At 33.6% G+C, this 11,817-nt stretch overlaps 2 protein-coding genes across 3 annotated transcripts in view; one reads left to right on the top strand and one right to left on the bottom strand.

The window, feature by feature from the left end:
• Positions 1–286, top strand: part of LOC110037511 (uncharacterized protein At5g39865-like) — a gene marked incomplete in the record, with an annotated part of 1,021 nt that extends 735 nt beyond the window's left edge. Inside the window, 1 exon segment of the mRNA XM_020742173.1 lies at positions 17–286. Coding sequence (XP_020597832.1) covers positions 17–238 — 222 coding nt within the window.
• A 3,353-nt stretch (positions 287–3,639) lies between these two features.
• The window catches only part of LOC110037513 (probable ADP-ribosylation factor GTPase-activating protein AGD11), a 19,680-nt gene continuing 11,502 nt past the window's right edge, over positions 3,640–11,817 (bottom strand). Inside the window, exons 6-8 of one of the 2 annotated variants that reach the window (XM_020742176.1) lie at positions 5,142–5,258; positions 4,960–5,055; positions 3,640–4,067 (exon numbers count right to left, since the gene is read on the bottom strand). In XM_020742176.1, coding sequence (XP_020597835.1) covers positions 3,780–4,067; positions 4,960–5,055; positions 5,142–5,258 — 501 coding nt within the window. In that variant the 3' untranslated portion in view covers positions 3,640–3,779. The remainder of the gene's footprint in view (positions 4,068–4,959; positions 5,056–5,141; positions 5,259–11,817) is intronic. The other variant, XM_020742175.1, reaches the window with a different exon arrangement.

The raw sequence follows: 11,817 nt of genomic DNA, 5'->3' as shown, positions 1-11,817 counted from the left end.
GGTTCGGCACCCCCAGGAGATCGGAGAGCTCGGGAGATTGCTTGACGGAGTTCCTCGTCAGGATCCGGCGTTCGTTTGCGGCGGATGCGGTGGAGCTCGGTTTGTGCCGTGCGGGAGGTGCAGCGGTAGCAGGAAATTGTTCGTGGAGGAAGAGGGACGGATGCGGAGGTGTGAGAGCTGCAATGAGAATGGATTGGTACGCTGCCCTAACTGCTGCTCTTCTTCTTCTTCCTATTGAAATAAATCGGTTATAATTTGGGTAAATTATATATCAAAAAAAAAAAAATGAAAAAAAGAGTTGATAGATTAAAAGTAGGAGGGATTTGTGATTTGATTTTTGATTTTTAGATTGCGATTGAAATTAATTCGTTCGTGGAAGGTATCTTGATTATATTTTGTGGGTTTTTTATAACAAAAAAGATGGATTGCAAGTGTTATGTTCTCTGAGCAGTTTAGGGTTCATGGAAGGTCTGTATATATAATATGTAATATAAAAAATTTGGCTATTAATGGATTGTAACTGTTATAACTGCGCATTGGCTGATACAAAACAAGATGGTTTATTTCATAAGATCTCTATTGTTTTGGTTGATGATGCACTTTGCATTGTTGAGTACTCTGGATTCTGATTTTTATTTTCCTTGGTGAAACTTTCCTTGGTTCATTCAGTGATTTTTTTATGAAATGCACTAAAATTTGCTGTAATAGAAGTTTTGATTGATTATTTAAGATTCAATTGATTCAGAGTTCATCTTGGTCATATTTTGTGTACAATATTCTTACGATTTTGTTATTATGATGCAATTTTCTGTTTGTTTATGCATGCAATCTACCATAATATGCAATTGAAAGATGTAATAATTTTTGTTTAGATTGTCATAAACCTGAAGAAAATTGAAACTTGTGCTAGGGATGCAGGCTTAAATATGATATTTGAAACATATGATCTTCCTCCCAACTCAAGCTTGCTGATTTGTCCAATATTATAAAGTATATGTTTGGATTTTTTTCGGGTCTGAACATGTTCAGGACACACCCGAACACTATATCTGCATGTGTTTAACATGATTTTGATAAAACGAGACACGAGAAGTAGAAAATTATATATATAGTTTTAATTATATCTCATAGTCGAAATTGCTCTCTCATTATAAAGCATCGAATGTGCATTATTAGATGTTTTCTGTTTATGATCTCAAGTTGGATAATTTTTTTTTTAAATATAAAAATTATTTTTTATAAGCATAAGATAAGATGTTATAATTAAATTTATGAAGTTAAATTTTATTCTTGTATAATTAGTTTTGTGATGTTTTTAATAAGGAATACTTAATAAATAAATAAATATATTGTTAATTAATAATTAATTAAATATAAAAACATGTTTAAAACATGAAATTAAAGTACAAAGTGGAGATCATTTAAAAAAAAAAAAAGGTACAAACTAGAGATTATGGTTACAACATTATATTTAATATAAATTTTTAAATAGATTTAAAAAATTTTGATAAATTAAAAGTAATTTATAATGTTTTTCATCATTTAGTTGGATGTAATCAAAGCTATATCAAACTCTTTAAAATGTTTAAATGCTATATTGTCATGAAAGAAAATTAGAAAAAGATGGCACTTTGCTTTCTTGTGGGTTGCTTGAAATGATAATTATATGCATGTGGTTGTTTTGTGATGACCTTTTAAAGCCTTGAATCTGAAGCAATATGACTATAGCTTTCTTAAAGTTCATGAAACAATCTAAGTGATTTATTCTGTTGACATGGGGTGGCTTAAATAAATTAAATATTTTTTTTTTTTTGTAAAGATAATTTCTCCTGATTAGGATGAAAATGTCAATCTAATTAGGCGCCGTTGTTTTGGATCAAATCTGTATTTGTTGATATGGTTGACCAAAATTTACACAATTCCTTCATATTTTACATCTCTGGTTCATAAGGCTTTCACACATATATAACAACCAAATCTTATTTCGATCATCCTTCGGACATAAAATTATTATGTATAGAGTTTATGCGTAATATTTTTTCTCGTGGAAGACGGCTTATTGTCACGGTCAAACTTATCTCAAGTCCTCCGTACGGTTTTAATGCTCTTCTTAGGAACTAAATAGCCTAACCATCATAATGCTCGGATGGGGGAGAGTGACATTATGCTTTCTTCCCTTAGAAACTTTAAAGAAATTTGTCAACAACTTGAAATTTTGGCGAAAAGAATGGGACATTTACATACATAACATACAATTCTTATCTATTTACTTTTCTAATAATTATTTTAATTTTTAAAATTTATACCACAAATCTTTATTATCATATTTAAAATATTATTATTTTAACTAAAAAAATTAATTATATATTTTGTTGCATATATTATCTTTGTGCGTGCGTATGTGCACGTGTGCGCGTGCACGTGTGATTAGATGTTAGATATGCAAATACATAAGATTAAAATAATATGCTTGTTTTTATGAAATTTAGGTATACGCAACAGTTTTTATGTATTTACACGTCAAACATATTACATTTAATATTTATTTTTATAACTTAACAGCATTTTGATGTCAAAAGCTTATGCATATAAACGTTATTTAATGGTAAAAATAATAATAATAATTTTAATATTAGTAATAATATTAAATATCTAAATATTATACATATAAAAAAAAAAGCTTTAATTAAATTTATAAAATTTAGGATACATATATTAAGGCCCCTTGAATTTTTTGTAAAATGATAAATTCTCTCAATTTTGATAATGTAAAGGCAGGTTTGACATCATTTCCAATTTTCTTATATGTCTATAAATAAACATGTTTTTTACATAAATTTTCATATAAAACTAATCAAAAAATTAAAATTTTAAATAGATATTATTTTAAAATAATGAATCATATAAATATAAAATGTTTAACAATGAACTACATATGCATCTGGTCATGGACATTAACAAGCGAGTTTGATTATTCAAATTTAGTTCATTTAAACCCTAACTCTATTGCACGGAAGCTGAAGTCGTTACAGTTGCATTAACTTTAATTATTATTTACGGTTGGCATTTGATTGACATTGAGATAGATCGTTTGGAACTTTGGAACTATTGTACTAAGAAGAAAACATATTCTTGGAGTCTTATTATTTAGATGAAAAAATTATTTACTCTACTTAAAATTATGCAAGTTAATTGGCTATTTACCTATCGAGAAAAAACCAATGCGCAAACTGCATGGGTTGGAGAACCAAGCCTTCATATTTTCGGTTCCAGTATCTCACTAGTTTTCTATTATTATTCATGGTGATTGTTCTGGAACTCCTTATATTCGATATATAGTATTTTTAAGACTTTTTTGTGTTAGTTGTACTTAATGACTGATGGTTTCTTAGGTTTTTATTTCTTTGCGTGAGTTGGGTGGTTGGTATGTAGTGAAACTGTCGGTGACCATTTTTTTATTGGAATAAAATTTCCTACGGGTTCTTTAAAAAAACCCCCTAAAAAATATTCAAACTTGTTTGTTTACTAATTTGAACAAACATGAATTGAGTCTTAATCAAGCCGAATTTTAGCAATTCTCATCATACACAAACTTAAGAATCAAATAATATAAATACAAAAAAAATTAAGTATTAATTATGTAAATACACAGGATATGAACGGTAATGCATGTAAAATCCTTCAAAATTAAAATCAAAATAAAAAATAATGATAATTATAACAATAATGAAATGCAATGGGAGGAAGAAGAAGAAAAAGAAGAAGAAAAAGAAGTATCATCATTGGCTAAGGGGCATGCATTCAAGCTCCAGTTCTAAGTGGCCACTCTCCACATTCTGGAGCTTGAGGCAAATCTCCTGCTTTACCTTACCTTCCACCAGGAGGAATAGGCTGTCCCTCACCAGCGAGCTGTGCTCCGTTGCCACCCATTTCCCGACCTGTGCCGGCTCCGACGAGCTTAAAACACAGTTCTCATAAGCTCTGGCTAATGCTACCAGTGGCTGGATATCTATTTCACCCACCCCCATCTCGTCGTCTGTGCTCAATCTATCCTTATCGAACACCTCCTGCAAATTTACATTTATACCGCACGATTCTTATGTATTTACATATTTATTAACATCTTGGTGTCATAAACCTATGCATGAAAATGTGCATTTCAGTTTTAAAAATATAGTATAAATAAATATAAAGATTTAAGTATTCAATATATAAATATATGAGAATTATAAGACACGCATGTAAATCTCCCTATCATATTGAAAGACTACTAACATTACCTTATCTAAAATGAAATAAGGACTTCTGTGTGAATTTTGATGCAGGGTAGTGAACAAATAAATATAAAGATTTGAATATAATTCTAAGTTATGTTTGCAAATCTCCCCATCATATTTAAAGGAGAACTAATCAATAACTCTCAACACATCACTCATTCTTCTTTAATGAGTGCCATATAGAGACATTTCTTTATTAGTTAAGGAAAAAATCCTTAAAGAGCTAGAAATGAGGTATAAAAACGGCAACTTTTCTTTTATCTCAATTGAAAATGATAGGAGGAATCATGCTCAAGTTTCAAAATGGAACAAGAGAAGAAAAAGAAGGAAAGAACACTAGTGAGATGAACAAAAGTTAAATATTTGCAACTTATATTTATCTCTGTGCGGTCATAGACAAATGAATTTGTTAGAATTAAATGGAAATATGATACATAACAGGACACAATGGAGAAAAGGATTCATTTAGCTGACTCCACTTGATGGGATAAAGACTTGTTGTTGTTGTTGATAGGCAAATGAATTTCACTCGACCATGTAAATTTTCTTATGTACTTTTATCGATGTTCTCAACGAAATAATTGGGAACCAACACAAACATAAAAAAGAACGTTTCTTTTTTTGTGAGCACAATTTTCAAGGCAATCCTAGACCACAGAGAGAGGATAAAAAAATGGCTCACCAGCCTCAGGGGAGGAACAGGATCTGGAATTGACAGCATCAGACTTTCATTCCACACAGGATTTAAATTTCTCCTCACTACTCTTGTTTTCATTGTCTGCCAAAAAAGAGCAAACAAATTCAGACAACTTTGATGGTAGAAAAAGAGAGATGAGATCTGTTTATCAGAGAAAAGCTTCTCACTTGGTGTCCTAAAGTAAGAATGACGTAAGGATCGCTGGTTAGAACATCACGGACGGCAAGATTGGTACCCCTTATAATGTTCACCTTAATCAAGCCAACAAATTCAACCATGCCCATCTGCAACAATGAGTTCTGTTGTTAAATTCCAAAGTTAAAAACTCTGAATCATCATAGGAAAATTATGAAACAGGGTGGAAATTTGCATACATAACACACAACTGTTCCGTATGACATTAATTATGTTTATTCGACTCGAAATTTAAGAGCAATTTTTTTGGGGGCATTTACATGCATAGCATGTAAGTCTTATAAACTTGCATATCTTAACACCTAAACATTCATATTTACATGCATACCACACCAATGTTTAAAAACAAATCAAAAATACTACCATCACTATCTTTTTAGAAGTGAAATACACATTTTCATGCATAAATTTATGACAAATATTATAGTGTAAATATCAAACTTTGGGTGTTAAGAATAGTGTGGTATGAATGTAAATTTTCCTTTGAATTATGTATCATCTAACTGTAACAATCAATGCAGGACCAAATAATGTAACAAGGTTGTGGGCTCCAAAAATTGTGATGCCCAAGACTCTGTATATTTTTGTTAAGAGCTTTGATGGTCAAATTTTTAGAAGGTAGATTGGATTGTGCATAAAACACTACCCATAGATTTTGCCCTCGTCTTGCAAGGACTTTCTGACCTTATGATTTGAGGTTTTCCACAGGTGCAAGCCCCTATGATTGATTATCTGGCTCTCCCAATTAAGGCTAGTAATTAAACACTGAATATTTAACATATAACAGTGGCAGTCATACAATATAAATTATAAAATTTATCACTTGAGCTTAAAGCAGATAGTGGGAGAAATGATGACAAACCTGATTGAGATATCATGGTTATGTCATCCCAGGTTATTATAGTCTTTGATCTACTTGATCGAAAGTGGCAGGTGACCAAATCTGACTGCCATATTGAGTGAGGAATCACAATAGCTGTCATTCGGTTATTCTGAGTCCTAGACTTGAGCTGTAAACGAACTTGCGCTTCGCTAACTTAACCTACTGGAGATCACAAGCTCAAAATTCTCTTTTTTGAATATCTGAATTGCGACAAATATGAGAGAGGAACCTCTAACTTTTGAAATTGCGTGTAGTGTAACATGCCTGATGATAAAGGCATTTCTACACATTCACTTGAATGTACCTTCAACACTAATATGTTAAATCATCAATTGGGGAACTCATATTAGACACGATATCGACCCAAATGATAAAAGATAGAATATATTTGGGGAAGCTATGTCAAACCAAATAAATTTAAATGCAACCAAATCTCGATAGCAAAAAAAAATTTTTCGCTAGCCATTAATTTGACATGAAGTTTGAGCTAATTTCTTTGGTCTTATGCTTCGCATTTTATCAGATTATGTTTTGAAAAAGAGAAAAGTTCCTGCAGTCTGTTTAATGCTTAGTCAGGCCTTTTGAAGAAAGTTGATTATTTAAAATGGTAATGACATCAAACTCAACTAATTTTTTTCTCATGTAAGTATCATGTTTTAGTTTTGCCTTGATCCGTCGATCAGTTGAGAAAACTTTATGAATCTATATCACTTGACCTTGTGAAGTTGAATAAACTTGCACTTTTGTTGTCATCAGACATACAAATAGGGCTCTTTACACTTATTGATTGAAGAGAAAAACCAGCACCGACCACATCTTGGCTTGATGAGACCAACCTCTGCCTAAGTCCTAAAATTGAGCAACAATAATCGTGTACTTTATCGTTGTCAAACTAATAAATTGGGCTCTTCACTACGACCTTGCCTTGTTAAGTGAAAAGAAAAGCAAGCAACTCGAACACACTTCGGCTTGTTGATTTCAGCCTCCATCTAAGTCCTAGACTTGAGCATAATAGGATTTATACTTCTCCAACTTAACTTGGTTGAAACTTATTCACAAATTTTCTCGCTTGACATTTGAAATCTTAGCGGGTTTTGAAGACAAACCTCTAACCTTTAGAATCATCTTATATATCTTGTTTGAAACTTGTTCTTTTTGAATTGTCAAATTGAACACAACTTTATCATTGACAATTTGAACATCCTCTCAAGGATCTCGATATTAAGCAGGATGTCACCCAAGTTACTTGGGGATCTCAACACGAGTATGCTATCAACCCAAATAAAGGAAGATCTTGATGTTAAGCAAAATGTTGACCCTTCTAGCTAGGAGACCTCAACATTGAATTAATAGTTACCCAAAATGATAGGGCCCCAATCTAATAAAGAAGGGATTTTAGTGATGAGGGCGCTTAATAGACTCAGCTTTGGGCATAATTTTAACTTGAACGCGTAAGAATCTTGGAAATAGTTGTACCTCATCTAAAAAAAAAGAAACAACTTGATTTTACAATGCACATAAAATTTCAGCTATGAACACAACATCAAACTAGATGATAGACTTTTGATTTGGAGTTCAGTGCCACCTTGAATAATTATACCCCTTTTTTGGCAAAGGAGCGATTTCAACACTTGGAAGTATTACACTCGTGCTGGAATAGAGCATATATTCTTATTTTCCTAAAGGAAACTTAGGAAATAGTTTTGACTAGGTTGTTATGTGTAATGCTTCTTTGAACATTGATCATTAATTAGTGATTTTGATCATTGACAATTTAGGTTGATGAGTTGGCAGACTCCTCCCTATATCTCTTCTCGATGACAAAGAGACCTTACAAGTTAGGTTCAAATTTTCTGCCAACCTTAGGTTTAATGATCCATTTGCTAAAACTTTGCTATGTGAGCTCAAATTCAATAATACTCACATCGACAAGGATTAAAGAAACATTTCTATTTGACTACTTTGGATATATTGAGGGAGTGATGAATGAACAGAATCATATCCCGCTACATTAATTTGATAACCACTCCACTTGTGTAGTTAAAGTTTATTGACAATGGGATCCTTTGATAGACTTTCCAAAGTGTCAACCATTAGAAGATTCATCAATGAGTTTTCTTCAAAGTTCATTTTTGAATGATCTTGTTAATGGTGGATCTTTGAGAGTATGAATCAGATGTCATGCCAAATCTCTCTCTAAATATTTCACATTCATGAATTTTGAGCTATATCATAGAAGATGGAAGGCAGCGGCTTCCTAATTGAAACTTTGGTGCTCTCAATCACCATAAGCTTTTTCACACATTTTTTTCGTGAAGCTTCTTTCTTTGGCAACTTTCTGAATCAAGTAGACGCTAATAAACAACATTTCAGGTTACTTATTTTCAGTGGCAAGGGTTCTTGTTGAACCCAAAAAGATTGTTTACTTATCGGTAGAGCTATTCTTTTTAACCCATTTTAGGCTTTTTTAATTGACTGTGGATGGGAATACTCACTTCAAATAATTTTGCTTATTGAACAATTAGTTGTTATAACAGTAATTGTTGAGCCCTTAGTTCAATTTTTTCATTTTCATTTGTCTTCTAAATAGTATTCTTTCGAATCATTTTGACGCAACTTTGAATAACTACAATAGTGACAATAGCATCAGCAATGAAAAATCTCTACACCATCGAGCTGGACAGTGAAAAGTAGGATTCCCTAGAAGAGTATTATCATCTTTAGAGATGAAAAACCTTTTGAGTGTCAACCACCATGATAATTACTAGTAGCAATATATTCTTCTGAAATTCAATCGTGATAGATTCCTTTCCATTGACATTCCTACCCTTCTACTCAGACCAACCAATAGTAGTTATTTAGAATTGAAATTCAAATATCATTAGACAATATTTCTCATTATGCATGAATGATTTGATAGTAGATTCCTAAATTAAGATTCAATGGCCATACATCAATGCTCACCAGATAGTTTTTTTTTTTTTTTTTCTGTTGGGACCTTTCGATGATAGATTCCTAGATTGAGATCCAAAGGTCATGCTTTGATGCTTATCAAATAGATTTTATCTTTCAATGGCAAATTCCCATATTAAGATCCAAGGGCCAAACTTCGATGCTTACTAGACAGGTCATTTTTCAATTGGGACCCTGCAATGACAGATTTTTGTATTGAGATCCAAATGTCATGTTCATATGCTCATCAAATAGATTTCATCTTTTTTGGGACAATTCAATGATAGAATATTGGATTAAGATCCAAGGGTCGTCCATCAAAGTTTGCCAAACAAAATTTCCTTATGTTTATGAGTAATTATATGTATGAAAGCAATTTAGATTCATTTATCTTTTATCATTTTTAAGATATTATTATCGCGAATGTATGACTAGCCAAAAATGGAAAGAGAAATTTTCCCTAGAGCAATCACCAAAAATTTGTGGGCTTGAAAAATTGACGCCCCATACTAGTTTTTTTATGAGAGCTTTGAGCTTTGAGGGCCAAATATTCAAAAGGCATTAGATTGTGGATAAGACACTACCCAGATATTTCATCCTCATTTTGTGAAAACTTTTTTATCCAGGATTCAAGGTTTCTCATAGACGCAAGCCCTTATGGTTAATTACTTCTACTAATAGGTGAGCACTTTCGATCAAGAATAGTGATTAAACATTGAATATTTAATAAATATAATAATGACAGACATAAAGTTTAAATTGTAATTTTTTTCACGTGGAGCTTAAAGTGGATGGTGGAGAAAATGATGACGAACCTGATCAAAATCATGTGGTTCCATCATCTCGAGTTGTCATGGAGCCTAATCTACGTAGTCAGAAGAGGCAGTCGACCCAACCTGACTGAAATATCCCTGTCAGCAACCAAGAGCTGTGTCATCCAAGGAAAACTTGTAGATTGGGAGTGAATGATTGTTTGATGGGATAAATTTAAGTCAATCTTAGCTGATCACGTCCATCATCGAAGGAATTTAAACATTTGAACTATTTTTTTTTTTTTTTATTTTATTTAGCATTTGAACTATTTATGTTTCAAGTGAATTTGATATTTGTTGGTACAAAATCTTTTAGAATAATTCATATCGACTCCAGTCTTTACAAGGAGGAGAATCAGACTAGGCGATTTGAACTTGCAAATTTTTATGTTTGTGATTTGAATAATATTGAAACAAACTAGACTAATCAACTCCAATCTTTAAAAGAAGAACAATCAAACTAGTTGAATGAGACTTATAACCCACCCTATAGACAAGACGACCCAAATGAGTGATTTTTAAAATAATATTAACCATAGTCAAAACCTTATTCAAAGTTGTGCAGCATTCCTGAGCTCTTTAAATTTAAACATTTATTTAATTTAGTGGAGCGAACCCGCGCGCGTGCCTACACACACACACATGTACACAAGAGAGGGTTTTAGAATAGAAATGGGAGTTTCACAATCAGCAGTCTGCAAATGTCCCAATCACCTCAGTGCTTTTCTTGGTAGCCCTAATCGTGACTATGTCACAGATTCAGATGAGCAGAGAAGTGAAGGTTAGTGTCGCGTGACAAAGAAGTTAATGAACGACTTCAGTGTGGTCGGAGCGACAGGTAGGGACGGAGGTGTTTGGTGTAGGGAGACAGAAGAGAGTTTAGAATGTCTTTGTATGTCGTAATCATGTCATTGCTTTCCTCGCTAGCCTTAGTCACGGCTATATTACGAGTGAACTTTGGTCGCAAGAGGAAGATTAGAGGCGGCGAGCGATTTTGCGTGTGATTCACTGCGACCGAGAACAAGTGGAGCATAGAATTTGGTGATGGGTTGTGCAACAAAGAGAGGAAGAGATCGAAAGCAAAGAGCTTTGGCTTTGGGGTCGTGTGTGAGGCAGGAAGGGAGAATTTTTGCACTTCGATCGAGAGAGGTGAGAAGACAGACAAATAAGGGGAAAAGAGAAGCAGGATTTCACGTCCTCTTTCTATAAGGAAACACTTTCTATTTTGTGTGTATGCTAAGTATAGGAGAGATAACAGTTATTGAGGTCCTTGGAGGAAGCGGTTATTAGCATTTTCTAGTATTTATTATTATTATTTTTTAATGATCAGCAAAGGTCTATTATTCGATGTGTGCGCTCTCAATGAGTTCAGTGTAATTTTTAGGTTGCACTTATTTTTACTTCTCTTATAAATGGAGAGGGAGTGATACCGTAGTTAACCCAAACAACAATATAAAAATAAATATTATTATTGAAAAATTCAATGAGCGATTACAACCAACACACTGAAATGGGAAATAACAACAGGCATAACATACAGCTCAACTAGGGTTGTATTCCAAAAGGGTGGTGGTTGGATAAGCAGGGTTGGGAGTGGTGGTAGGTGGTTGGAATGGTTGGGTGGGGGTTCAAAGGTGGCGGTTGCAGCAGGGAAGGGGCATTTGGGTGGCTGTTTTGGAATGGCAACAAGCATAGGGTGGCTGGAAGAGCCAGAGAAAAATAGCCTGTTTTTTTCCGGATGACGAAAACAAGAGGGAAGGGGTGGCGGCCAGGACCCAGCCTGGAAAGTGGGGAAAAAGAGGTACTGGAGGGAAGTGCAAAGCTGGCTGCAGGTTTGGAAGGGCAGATAAGGATTGGAGTGTTTGGACTGGCCGCGAATTTGAAAGAGAAGATAACGCTTGAGGTGGTTGGACAACAGGTAGACTGCAACAGAGGATGGTAGGGGTTGTTGGAAGGTTGTGGACGGTTGTGGGCTGCTGAAAACAACGGCGTTTGGGTGGT

This window comes from Phalaenopsis equestris, unplaced genomic scaffold, assembly GCF_001263595.1.
Source record: "Phalaenopsis equestris unplaced genomic scaffold, ASM126359v1 Scaffold220451, whole genome shotgun sequence".
NCBI classification, from domain to species: Eukaryota; Viridiplantae; Streptophyta; class Magnoliopsida; order Asparagales; family Orchidaceae; genus Phalaenopsis; species Phalaenopsis equestris.
Note: the sequence above shows the minus strand (reverse complement) of the source record. Positions and strands in the feature narration are given on the sequence as shown.